Source organism: Phasianus colchicus, chromosome 7 (genome assembly GCF_987193195.1).
Source record: "Phasianus colchicus chromosome 7, bPhaCol1.hap1.1, whole genome shotgun sequence".
In the NCBI taxonomy this organism is placed as follows: domain Eukaryota; kingdom Metazoa; phylum Chordata; class Aves; order Galliformes; family Phasianidae; genus Phasianus; species Phasianus colchicus.
The window spans coordinates 7137306-7151769 of record NC_143442.1 but is presented as its reverse complement, the minus strand read 5'-3'; the positions used below and the strand labels follow the sequence as shown (position 1 = coordinate 7151769).

Here is a 14464-nt window from a genome sequence, read left to right as displayed (position 1 = left end):
TGAAATATAAGCAAGCCGCAGGCTGAGGGAGCTGGGCTTGTTCAGCCTGGAGAAGGGTGTGGGTTGACCTCACTGCAGCTTTCAGTAGCTAAAGGGAGCCTACAAAACAGGAGGGGAGTCAACTCTGAAAGGGCAGGTAATGGCAGGACAAGGGGAAATGGTTTTAAGTTGAAGGATTCACTGCCCAGAGAGGCTGTGGATGCCCCGTCCCTGGAGGTATTTGAGGCCAGATTGGATGGGGCCCTGGGCAGCCTGGTCTAGTATTAAATGAGGAGGTTGGTGGCGCTGTATGTGGCAGGGGGGGGTTGGAGATTCATGATCCTCGAGGTCCCTTCCAACACAGGCCATTCTATGATTTGGTAATTCTGATTCACATTACAGAAAAGAAGTACAGAATGGTTGGTTAAGGACAGAAAAGAAAACCCATTATTTGTGTTGCTTTGGGATCATAAGGATGATTGAATAATAAAACTTTGACCATTTCCACTATTTCTCCAAGGGAACAAAGAAGACAATAAAAAGTCTTGTATTGGTTCTCATTTGATCATAAAATAAGTTAATAAACAATAGGCCTGGGCAAGGGAAATTCATCTTGCTTTCTGGATTCTTATAAGAAAAACATCCTGAGGTTTTAAAGTCTAAACAGTAAGTTAATTGAAATATGAAATAATGTTTTTTTGATTGAGAAAATATAATAGTAATCATGAAGTCAGAAAACTGCTGCAGGCATTACCAGTTACTGCTGCAAGCAGGGGAAGCAGCTGTGTCCCACTGAAGTTTCACCCAATTGGTCTTTCCCAGCTGGTGGCTGCTGTGGAGTTTGGATCAGGTGCTGCATACGTTTTATTAAATCACCAAAGCTACCACTTAAATTATTAACATGTAGAAAAGATTGTTTCTGGTTTTGAAAATCCTCCATGAGAAAAATGCACGATGGCTCTCAATTTAAGTGAAAGTTTTGTGTCTATGACTCACCATGTTTTGTATTTGAAACTGTGATTTGTTTTCCTTGTCCAGAATACTGCAGTATACAAAAGAATGACATTGTTTCACAATATGTTTCCCAGGTCAAAATAAATGTATCATCAAATTGGCCGTGAGAAGAGTCAAGGGAATTTAACCACAATGCTCTTCAAGACTTCGCAGATACGGAACTGGAACAATAAATACTTCTTTCAAATGTATGGAAGCCTTTGTGATTCATCAAACTGCCCACTCAGTATCTCTTTACCATAGGAACTGTCCATAGATCATTTCCCCTCTGAAACTCCTTCTGTGCAGTACTTTCTGCTGATTAAACTTGTGTCTATTCTTTGGAGGTAACACTGGTGAATGAGAGAAGGAGACATCCCAAGTGACAGCCTGGGCAAGCACAGCCCCTGCCAGAGCGCCTCATTAGAGCACCCAGGCTGAAGTCGCTCTTACTGATGCTGTACAGTCCAATTTAATTGGGATAAGGGACTGATACAGCACACTGCTCTTTCGACAACCAGAGTAAACTCATTCTGTCCATCATGGTACTTGTGTGGTTGGGTTTTTTTTATTATTTTAAGGCTCAACAAACACTATTTGGGAAGGAAATTCAAAGCAGAGAGCATTTCCTTGTTCAAAATGCCAGATATTTGGTATGACAGCTGCATATTTTTCTCACTTCAAAACTTCTCTCTTTTTTTTCCCCCCAGAGTTGTTGGCTATAAATGCCACAGTTTCTGGTGTCCCCCCTTCTGGTGAGAGAAGTTCCAGAACATGGAGTTCTAAATGAAACAATCTGTGGATCTTCTCAGGTTGGACAAATTACAGCTGAGATAAATTTGCCATGCTGGTTGAAACAAGGAGTTTGGGGCAACCTGCTTTCTGTGGTTGCTGCTTCTCATTTGTCATTCTGAAAAGTTTAATACTAATAGGCAAATCCCCAGTGCTCTATTGAGCTTCCACTGTTCACTGAGAGGCAATGCTGTTTTGAGAACTAGTTCAGACCTTTAAAGTATTCTCAAAAGGCCCCCATTACAATGCATGAAAAAATGTTCATGCTGAGTTATACCTGTTGCCTTCTACCTTTGTGATGGACTTTTGCTACGACCCTAAGGCTGTTTTAATGAGTTTTGCTTAAGTTTTGGTGCTGACTGGGCACATTGTAGAGATTTGTCCTGCACAAGAAATGCATAAGCATGAAATAAAATCAGACATAAATCTGATAAACTTTTCTATACTGGACCAAATCTAATTGCTCTGTTAATAACAAAAGATTTTGGCCTTCAGAGGGCAGAAATGCCTTACACACACACACACAAACACACACACAATTAATCTTACCTACATAACTAAGCTATGAATCTCTAAACGTTCAAGACATAGAATCAGGTGGGTGCTCTTATTATTTTTCTTCATCTATCCTTAGTATTCTTCTACCTTTCCCCTCCCTCCCCCCTTTTCTTCTTCCCAACTAGGAAACCAGATTCTTTACAATTATTCTTCCTAATATGACTCAAATATATTCATACTGAATCATATTGTGAGGACTAGTGAAATCTGGTTGATCAGGCTGATGCATTTCAGAAGTTTGTGAGTCAATTTAATATTGAGTTAAGTGGGACTTCTATGCCAGCAGAGTTGGAATAAACAGAGGTATTGCCAGTTTGTGCCACACATTCCTTCTGCACATTTGGCCTGGATTCCTGCAAGCTGTAAGGCTCTAACTTTGGTTAGAGTTAATCACCTCTGAAGTTACATTGCACAGTCATTCTCTGAAGCTGAAAAATGGGGTCTGGGAAGATACATATATTTTTTAACTTAAAGAATGGCATTGTTACGCTAACAACTGCAGCTCTTTCATTATTTTCTGCTACCACCTTTATTTATACTGTAAGATACCCCAAATGTGGGTATCTTACATGGAAACAAAAGAGCTTGTATTTAAAAAGAAGAAAAAGGAGCTGGGGAAAGAGACTGAACATGAAGGCAAAATGGTAACAGTGGATCATGGCTGGGTAGCTCTGTTTTCAAACAAATAGGTTTGTTAGAGCAAAGGAGAGACCAAGTGAGAAAGAAGTGTGAGAAAACAGGCTGAGAAGGTGCTTCTCAAAGATTTTGAGATTACATGATGTCAGGGTTAGCACTTCCAGTGATAGAAATAACAAGTGGGGTCACATGAGATAAGGGGAGAAAAGAAAAAGGTTTGTGTTTAGCATCAAGATCCATTTGGACTGATCACCAAAAAAATAATGTTCAGAACCCCCAAACCAGGAGTACAAGAGCTCCTATCAACCATATTTCATCAGAGAACAGAAGATAGCTGACTTCCATAGCCTGCTTTCATTCAGATTTTTAGGAAACAACATCAGGTGTGTCATTCATTTGTTTACTGTCTGTTGTGCCACACATAGTAGCTAACTTGATACGAAAGAGTGGTCTTAAAAGATACTTTCTGTGTTTTCTTGCTAGCCTTGAATTTCAACTCCTTTTAATAGCGGAATGCTATCCCTAGCCTGTCTCTAGTTTTCAATTTTGGAAGACCTTGTCATACAAGCATCAGAATGTAACATCCCATTCTAAATATATTTAGATCTTTACTCTTCTGCAGGTCATGCTGTTCTTTCCTGTCTGCCTCGTTTCAGTAATCAATCAACACGTTAAGGAGGAAAGAAGAAGCAAGTGAAAATCATGAAGAGAATGGGATGTAATATAAAAATCACAGTAACTCACAGTTGGGCTCTCTTTGCCTTTGCTGTCTTTACTGGAAGGTCCACTCAGCTGCTCAATTAAACTGAAATGTGTTAATTGTTCAGGTCCATCCTCTCCAAAATGGCCATAGAGACTGTGCTGGTATAAATCCAAGATTGACATCGGGTTCCCCAGAACTGACTTTCTCTGCTTCTGTTTTTCCTGCTCAGCTGTAAAAGATACAAAAAATAATGTCAGTAAGGCATATTTACTTGATGAAATACAGCCTAAATAAACTGTAATGTAATTTTACATTTTTTAATTTTTAAAAAAATATTTTAAGGTATTTGGAATTCAATGGTAATAAAAGAAATAGAATACTAGCTGCTAATCAATACACATAGAAAGGACTGTTCATATCTAACACTCAGATGAAGGAGATGGCATGAGATGACTAAAATACATTTCCTTTTTGTTTTTTCTTTTAATATAGAAAGGTTGGTTAACTTAGAATAATTGTTCCATTTATTTATCTGCTATAAGTTTTCATTCTCCATTCTTTATGGCCTTACATGGTAGATATGCTAAGCTCCTTTTTAATGTCTTTCAGTTGGACTACTTCTAATAATTCTTTCATTGTAACTACATTTTTAGCCAATGAAAACAACAGTATAAAACATAGTCTAGCAAGGTTAAGAAACAGGCCCTACTCATTTGTTATATATCTACTGTAATACAAGAACATTACGAGTACAACCCCAGCTTCCAAAGCCCAAAGATCAAAACTCATACTTAAGATCAAAATCAAAGAAATTTTCTGCAGCTTCACAAAAAAAAAACACAGGGGAGAGAGGCTTAAATGATCATTAGACTCTTTCCTCACACTTTTTGTTACACAAACTTCAATTTTATCTTGTAACCTATAGCATTAGAAGAGCCTCTGCCTCCAGTGCCTCCCATAGAATCACATCAGAACAAAAGCTCCATGAAACTGGAATCAAAATATTCTCATGGTTGAAATGGAAGAACCTGGAACTTTTGACTTATTCCAAGCTATTCTGCTGACTTTCTCTGTAACACTGGGCAATGCACTGGGAGTGTCCTCCAAAACCCACCAAATCAATGGAACTGTTATCACTGGCTTTCAATAGTCTTTGCATTGGGCACTCAGTCTATCAGTCTTCCCATTCCCCACACATAAATGGAAAATGAAAATCACTCCAACATTAGAATATTGCAACAAGGGAAAATTCATTAATGTTCTGAGGACTCATCTAGTAAATATAATTATCTATGCATACAAAAATATTCTCTTGACTCGGTTTGCTACTGCCCCCACCTCAGCCTCATGTGGATGTTTTGAGGATATATCACTTGTATGCATAAAGAAGCTAGGATCTTTGAACACTGAATGGAATAGAGTACTGTTAATAATCTGAATGTGGGAACTGTATTTATAGGACAGAAATCCTGTTTAAAAAGAACGACCATGGCAGAAATACTTCTGCAATAATGGCCTGTAATTCTGTTTTCTATTTGCCTCAGTCACAATTATGAATTTCAGTTCTTTTACTAGCCCAAAGGTTAGGCACGTGTGCAAAAAATTAATGGTTTGCTATGCAAAATGGCAATTTTAAGTTCTGTTTATGTATCACCAAACTTGGAACCTGCTGTCATTTAATGCAACTGCTTACACATGCTGAAATCCTTATTTTTGCAAACTGTGATCAATACTGGAAGAAATCCTTACCTTCCCCTTTGAAAAAAAAGCCCAAGAAAACAACAACAAAACCCACCAGAGAATGTAATCTGTAGCAAGCAAACCTGTTTATTGGCTGAGGTAAACTACTTGCAACATTTCATACAGATTAAAACCACAAAGTTACATGAGTAATGTAAGTAAACAGCTTGAGCTTCCTGCTCTGCTCTGCCCGTGGTGTAATCACACAAAATGGATCCTCTCTGAAAACGCCAAATGTTTCAGCCCAGCTCCCAACAGACACTACAGAGCACAGTGTGCCTGCCTACAGCATCTCACTGTCCGTGGCACTTTTAATGCAATCATCAGCGAGATATCTACTGTAGGTGCTAATCTCTGGTAGGTTAAGCTCACTGCTGTGCTGGGGGTTAGCACAAATCCTCTGTATCACTGAAGCACTGCTTAAGCTCTTAGGGCCTCAGTGATGCTGAGACCTTGCACTGGCCTTTGCACTCGACAGAATTTATCAGTGGCAGGGAAGGCACTGGCTGTGTGGGCAAGGAGATGAGCCACGCTCTGCTTCCCTCCCAGGGGAAACACAGCTGCACTGCAGGGTGGCTTGCAGCATGGCGAGCTGGTGGGCATGGCAAGGCAGTTATTAAACACACAGAAAACTATTACCTCGAGAGCTTTGCTGAAGGTGCTTTCATCTACTGGAATTCAGTAAATTCCGAATTGCTACCAGATGCTGCAGAAAGGTTTGATACTTGAAAATGGCAAAATATATATATGGAGTTGTGCATATGCACGGTTGCGGTGGCATCACAACCAACATCACTTTGATACAGAGGTTGGAACGCTATGGCCTTGATCGTTGAGTTCTATAACCAGCTAATAAAGTTTAAAAAGTAAAAAGAGGAAAGAATCTTAAAAGTCACCTTTTAAATTTTGTAATAATGTAACAGAAGACTTTCTACTTACAGTGCAGTTATTTGTGCATAAAAGCCTAGAAGTCTAGCTCCTGGTAGCAAAAATAGCAGAAGAGAGGAGGAAAAAAGATACACAGATAGAATAAAAAGCAATAAAAAGCTATTGGAAAATTAGACTGAAGTAAGATCTGGGGTTAGAAAGCAAAAACTAGACAGTCCAGCGAAGGACATTATCTGTTGCTGAGTCAGAGTGGAGATATACATTCCTTATGTACAAATTTTCAATTACCTTGTTTGTTGCTCTTTGTTAACTCCACTAACGTCTCCTCTGCAGCTCGAAAATAATTTGTTCCATACTCTGGCTCTGGTTCAGTGTCACTGCTGCTGGCAGAGTAAGTGCACACTCTTAGAGCTCTGTCCTGCACAAATAAGGGTATCGAGATCATTCAGATGATGCAAATATACAAAAATAATGCAGAAGATGGTATTGTGAGTGGAACATTTTATATTCTTCATGCAATGGATAATTCAACTGTTAAAACATCTTTTACTATTTTAATTAGCCACTTATCCTTCAAGTAAGTAATCATCAAATACTACCTACTTTTGTAACCTCAACTGACTATCAAGACTCAAGAGAGTTTTAAAATGTATTTTTCAAAGAGTGACATCAATTTCCCCATCTTCTCATACACAATGCAGCTCTAACTGATGCTGAAGGACATTCATTAGATAGGAAGCACATACTTGTGGAGTGAGCATCAGACCTGAGGGATTCTGCATGCAGCCAAATATACCCAATACTGCTCATAAAACAGGGAGAATCCAAGCTAGCTGCAGTGCCAAAGCTACATTCACACCTCAGGTGCAGACACACCAAGCCCATGACTCTACACAGACCAATTACCAGTAACACATGTACCGTATTAACCTGGTCTGGGGACTGGGGGTGACCTGTTGTGCCTGAGTTAAGGTGAATATCACACTCATGTCATCATGACTTGGAAGCCAAAGGTGTTGCACTACAGAGGATTCACTGCCAGTCTGCCAATTATATACAAGACAAACCATTTTTTCTTTCTGTTTCTGTCCTAAATATCCATAGCATGGACTATAGAAAAATGTGAGCTACTCCAAATAAATAAATGGAAAAAGCGGACATGAACAAAAGTCAAGCAACCAAATATTTTCAGTCTCTTACAATGTAAGTCCTATTAGCCAGCAGTCTGACAGCTCCCTTGCCTTAATGCCCACTATCTGGAGTAAGTTTTTCTTACTATTTGCTAACCTGCTGACCCTGTGCTTCTCACAGGGCTTGACAGCCTGGCATTTCTGAATATGAATAACAACCATCAGCTGTAGCTTTTACACAGGTATATACATTTGCCTGTTTGTTCTTTCTGCAGTTTTCATGAAAACGCTGAAGGACAGACAGACCACTGCAGAGATTAACCATAACCACACAGAAACATATAAAAAGAGAATACTTTCTCTTTCACAGTACTTTCATAGCACATCTGCTCGATCACACACACTACATTACACAAGTGACAGGGAAAAGCAGACCTGGGGGTGGGGAGGAACACAACATATCTGCATTTCCAAAGGAAAACAAACAAACAAGATCAAATTGCTCTAAGAGAAAAGTATGGTAAAAAGGTATCAATTTCCTTCTCTATAAAATGCCTGTGCATTATAATTAATCATAATTTGTAGGGCATGAGGACAAAGTGCCTTTCAGTGCTGTATTATTAATAAACAATGAGATTGCCAATGAAGGGCAAAAAAATAATAAATGTAGCTATTAGATTGTTAGTTATTCTTTCCACTGTATTAAAAACATTCACCATTTCTGATTCTTTACACCACAATACATATCTCATTTAATAGATGACACTTCTTAACTGATACCTTTGTTTTTGTAGTTTTCTTGGTGGTCCAATCTGAAAGAGCTTTTCTATTTTCTACAGTTTCTTCAGTAAGCTCTAATGAGGTAGAGGTCACAGAACTTGGTTCTTGTTCACTTTGCTTTGCAAGGTTAATTATTCCTGAATTAAGAAAGGCATTATTTAAACTGTAGGTCTCATCGCCATCTTCATGAGTGCTTCAATTGTAATTCAGTAAAAACCAAGTGCTAATCATGACACTCAAATTATGTTTAGTTTCTTACTGGAATAACTCTAAAAACTACAGTGGCAGACAGAATATTATCCAAAGCCTTTTTCCACTTAATGACAGGCGAGGAAGGCATAGATTGAAATCTCTCCATTAGTTTTGACATATATACTCTTTCAAATAAGAAACAATACACAATAACTTCTTCCAGGCATTGTATGCTCTGCTTTGCTATTTTATGTTCTCAGAGAGAGAACAGGGTGTTAACATAAATATAATTAGAAGTACCTTTCTAGCAGAAACTCTCAGTCAGTTAGCCTTTTTATTTGCTATATTTGCACTATGCAAAATCAGAACATCAGAAAAGATATACGGTGCATATGAAATAAAGTGATAATTGAAACTAGGAAGAGAGAGAGAAGGGAGAGGAAAAGAATCAATTGAAAATAATCTGGTAAAGAATGAGTTGACCCTACCATCTCATGTATACTACTTTTTTAACATCTCTTCATGACAATTTAATTAAGATACAAACCTTACAAGTTTGGTGCAGTGAATATTAACATTAGGATCAGAACAATCTTACTGCAACTGACTTCTTATGAAGCAATTCAGTGGTTGCAGTTTCTATTCAATTTGTTATAATGACAGTGTTTAATCATGGAGTCTACTCTATAGCACATTGCTGAATTGAGGTCACACATGTGGCTATTCAAGCATGTAGCATATAATCTATAACTAAGATTTCTTTTCAGAATCCTTCTTAGCTGTGCCATTAATTAACAGTACACTTATTTAAAATATACTAAGTACTAAAATATCTTTTATTTAGCTTTGATTTGAAATGAGCAGAGCAGACTGCAACGAAGCATACAATGTGTGTTTGCAGTCTATTATACCATTACAACACCACACTGGGAATATTGCTTCATCAACTAGTTCTAAGACGTTTAATTAGAATTCTTCTGTTATGCATCTGATGAACATATAAAAGAGGCTTCTTTCCTCCTAGGCTCAATCTTCATCAGCTCATTAGCAGAACACATATTTGATGGACTTAAAGTAAGTTTAAACTTCATATTTAACCTTCCATGTTAATTATATGGAATCTCACTTATAGATACAATATGGACTCATGGAAGTTAAGCGCTCACAAGTTTTACAGGGGCAAATATATTTCTTGACACAGTGCTAACAAGCATAACACCAATGACACTGCATTTGATCAAGTTAACAACAAAACAACACAAAACACACTCTTCTCCATGAAGTCAATTACTATTAGTGTTTTTTTTTCCCATGTCAATTGCACTGACTATGAAAAATGTATTACAAAATAAATGCTATGTGTAATGATTGGCATATATTTTAGTAACTCAGAGGCCTTCAATATATTAAAAAAAAAATGGTCAGTGCACATTTGTAAGGGATTACACTGAGTTCAATGCAACTTTGTACTAATATAAAGTTATGTGTTGGTGGTTTGCTGGACTGTAAGTCTGTTCATTGCTTTGTCAGCCTTCCTTTTATAGTCCATAGTAAACACATACTTGGTAGACAAGTTAAGGTGAGGTACTTTACGCTCATATAAATAAATATATTTGTATCACATAGTAAAAAAATAATAAGAGTTCCTTTGAGGCCCAGGCCATATATTCAGAATTTATGCATTGAGGCCAAATGAATATTTTGTCTCAATATAGCTTCAAAAGCAAGTCTTTGTGGATATGTCTTTTCTGAGTTACAACATAGCTATTCTTTGTACTTTCCTATAAAGTCTGATCCTGAATGCTGCTGAACATCTGTATTCTTATTCAGTTCAAATTCCAAGGCTGGCATATGTTTTTTTCAAGTACTGTTTCTTGAGAAAACGATTTAAGTACTTAACACATTTTTCTTCCTTGGTTACAGATAAGCATTGTGTGTAACAAAATTTCCATATGGCTCAGGTCACAAACTTGTTAACCTCACACATTCCTAAAAGCAATATTTTCTGCTCTGCATTTAACATTTCTGTTATCGATCGTCATTATTATAGCACTTCTGCTTATCCACACAGACATCGGGACAGAAATAATGTGATTTGCAGTGTAATTGACATTTTACCTGAGGAATCTGGTTTTGGAAGGCGACTTTGAAAAGGTCGTATACCTTTGGCAGTCATGGCTGGATCAGATGTTGAGTGACTAATTATGCTTTCCACCGACTCCTGACTCATAGCTGTTGAAGGCACTTCTCGCTCAAGAGTTTTGGCTTTTACTGAAGGAGCTGAAAGAAGAATTTGCTCAGACGGTGCGAGGGCTTCTGTTTCCAAGGTCGATTCCTGCTTAGACACGTGTCGCCCCGCAGATCGGTTCCCTGAGTCGGGGAGTGGGAAGGTTCCAATCCCACTGTCCAGCGTCCTCATCTGGCAGCAAGACTCTAAGGCAGAGGAAAATTCTGTGATGCGGTGGAGTGAAAGAAGTGGCTGGTTCTTAAAGACAGTGAAAGGGTCTATGGGAAATGAGGTCATCTTTAAGGTAAGGTTTCAAGGAAAGAAAATCATTTTGCACCTTCTGAGTATGCTGTTGTTATTTGCATGCTTTCAACACAACGTATTTATTTAACTGAAAACAACGTAATACCATTTTCAGGTGCAATGAAACCAGCACACATCAATATGCTGAGATTGGCCTGCCACAGACTTAGGATATGACAATGAATAGAAGGGGGATGTTCTGGAAAGTGAGTGCAGCTATTTTTAAATGACTTAGTTTGAAGACCCACAAAGAGGTGTTCATCCAAATGTGAATTCTTACAGAAAATGAAGACATGAATTTCCCAGAGATGTTGGTCTCTCAAAACTTTCTCGAGAACTTGGATAGAAGGTTTGCCTTGTCACACTCTGGTTCAGCACATCCCACTTTCATAAGTGCACACTTCACAACACCAAGCGAAGGACTTGGTTTGGAAGCAGTGTGGCTGTGTATAGCCTTCCAGCAAACGTTACTAGGGTGTCACATCACCTGCCCTAGCATTTTTCGTTCATTCCCACAGATTTGTTTGTGTAAGGAGCAGACAATACTGAAAAAAACACAGTTCTTCTGAGAGGCATAAAGTTCAGAGGGAACAGCACTAACGGCTGGAAAACGGGCATACATTAGGTTAAACACCTGGAAACATCCCTTGACAGCGAGATCTGCAGTCTGTGGCAAACACTCCCAAAGGAAGTAGAAGTATTTCCTTTGCTTGAATAATTTAAATCTACACTGAATAAAAGACATACCGCAGTGAACAATTGTACTCTAGCAGGAGATGCAGAATATGACCCAATACATCTTTTCTATCTCTATATGTTCTTGAGTATTGATTTTTTTTATGATATCCTCATTTGTTATTTAAGTCTGTTGTAGTTAGCAGTCCTATGTCAAGTCACATTCATTATTTTTTCCTCTGCAGTGTCCTAATACTGAGAAATTTGGAGATATTTTTCAGCTCACGGACAGGCAGTGCTCCAGCTAACAACTATCAGTTATCAAGCAAAGAAAAATATAGAATAAGAAAGGACTTCCAATAGTTTCCTCTTGCCCAGAAGGAAGACATCCACAGTGGTTATGTTGGAAAGGCAGAGCTCTTCAGAAGAGACATGGAGTAAACTGGAAGCACCACAGAAAAGAACATCCTAAAACCAATGATCTGATAACCCAAGCCATTCCCTGCCACTTGGGACCAGGAGGTTACAAATAAAACATACTGATGGATACCAGACACAATTACTGCAAGCACATTACCTCTACTTCAACTGACTGGCACAAACTAAGCAAACAGCAACAAACGGGGCAACTTTATTTTAGATACCAAAAAAAAAAAAAAAGGAAAAAAAAAAAAGATCACAGATTGCTCTGCTTAAACCAGGCTTTCTCTATAAGCCTAGTAGCAAAGGGACTTATTTTCTACCAAAGCATCATCTCACCTCAGGAAAGGTGTGCAGTTCCCCTGTGTGCTCACACAAGTTCTCAAGTTTTGGCTACAAAACTACACGACTGACATAAATTTCAGCTGAAACATTTGAGGAGCAACCAGAATTTTCCACGGAAAGCAGACATTTTCAAGAAAAAAAATATCAGTCAAAAATAGCTTTGTATCAAGAACAGTTTCACTGGGAAATTTCCAGCAAGCTGTTTTCAGAAGTACCCTTAAGCCTTGAAAGAAGGTTTTGAGAGATATATAACATCAAGTGGGTTTTTTGCAAGGAGTATCTACAGCACTCAAAATAAAAGGATGCTAATCCCACCAGTAAAGGAAGACAGAAATCCTAACAATTTTCTTTCTTTAGATAGATCATGATTTTCTATTAAGCTGACAAGAGTAATCGGTGAACGTGTAATTTTTTTTTTTTCTGACAGACAAAGGGATTATCATTTTTCTAGTATTTTGAAACATGCCAAATGATTAATTAATACTTTTTCTTTTTTTTTCATAATAATATCTCAAATGTAATAGGTCTGTGCAAAACTGCTTGATCAGTTAATAAACATCTTTAAGCTACATGTGGCATTGGCAGGAAGAACTTAAACTACAGATGGCAAAACAGATCTCTTTATTTGCACATCCTTCTCTTCATCTGCAATGCTAAAGCATCCACAAAAAAAATGAATGTATTTCTGCCAAATCAGTGTCAATTTCAAGCAAATTATTCCTTTTGGGTTTACACCATCATTTGATCCAATTAGTCAAAGATGAATGCGTTAATGTTTTCTATCTGGATATGAAGCATAACCAGTATTTAAAACTAAAAATCCCTGTCAGACTACCCCAGGTAAAAAATATCACAGCCCTGATATTCCCATAGGCACTGCACAGGTGAAATGGAATAATACACACTAAGGAACAGTTAATAGGAGGACTGTGCAGTCCATTTTTAAACTATGAGTCTGCAAGTGAATCTGAACAAAAATAAATGTCTGCCTAAATCTGGGATTAGAGTTTACACCTATTTATAATAAAAATAATAAGAAAAAAAACCCTGCAAAAATACAGACTTTACCAACTTGTTCAGTATTTCTTCTTCTTCCTAGTCAACCTTTTTTTTTTTTTTTTTGGAAATCTCTAACTTCAATATGTCATTTGTCCAATTGTTTGACAGTTGTCTTCACAGTTGACCATAATCTCTGAAACGTATTTCCTAACTTGAAATATATAATTGCTGCCTCATTTCAAGACTCACCCTAAAACAAGTCAAAAATTAACTGACCAACAATCCTGCCAATAACCCTGTTCTCTATTTTGACAGTTACCTATGGATTCTTTATTTTTTTTATTTTTTGCAATAAACACTTTCAATCTCCTACCAGCATTTAGATCCCTTCCTTGCATATATGGAAAGACTGGTGGCAAGCAACAGGGTTGTTACAGAGAATAAATGAACTGGAAAAAAACCTGGGTAATGCTTGAAATTTTGTATTCCACATCTGTCAGAGTCTATTAAATACACAGCCCTACATGCATTTTCCACCTGGGGATGTCCTACAACTGATGACTGCTGGAATAATCTCTCTGTATTATGCTGGTATACTGACTAAAAATCTATTCACTTTTCACAGTAGACAAGATATTAGAAATAGATATGATTTTAGTCCTTTAGAAAGGACTTTGGAATCTTCATAATACAAGAAACGAGACTTCTAGTCCATGTGAAGAGCAACTTTCAGCTCTGTGTAAAAGATAATTAACTGCAGCCCAGTTGCAACCTGACTGCCAACGAGGCCAGCCTAGAAATATTTTGGGAAGCCATCCTGCTTCTTTTATGGCTGTATGTCTCTTTGATTTCACATCTGTCCTAGCCAATCTGCCTTATAAATTTGCAACTGTCTTTAAAAAATCCTGATAGATGAGCACGAGTTGAGAAGAAAGAAAAGTCCTCATATCTGATGCAAGGAGTGAATCCAAGACAAGCAACGCGTCTGCAGAAATGCAGAAATGTGGCTTTTCCAGGAACATTTTTTTCCTTAGTACCTTGAGATACAAACGTTGGAAACCAGTAATAGCACACTGTCTAAGGAACATCTTACTGGGGACTGCT

At 37.8% G+C, this 14464-nt stretch overlaps 1 protein-coding gene across 2 annotated transcripts in view; it reads right to left on the bottom strand.

Annotated features, from left to right (window-relative positions):
* NCKAP5 (NCK associated protein 5) overlaps positions 1-14464 on the bottom strand; it is a 442999-nt gene that overhangs the window by 22542 nt on the left and 405993 nt on the right. For both annotated transcript variants that reach the window (XM_090143560.1, XM_031590720.2), the window contains 4 exons: positions 10510-10824; positions 8200-8336; positions 6578-6707; positions 3703-3890 (listed from right to left, as the gene is read on the bottom strand). In XM_090143560.1, coding sequence (XP_089999686.1) covers positions 3703-3890; positions 6578-6707; positions 8200-8336; positions 10510-10824 — 770 coding nt within the window. The remainder of the gene's footprint in view (positions 1-3702; positions 3891-6577; positions 6708-8199; positions 8337-10509; positions 10825-14464) is intronic.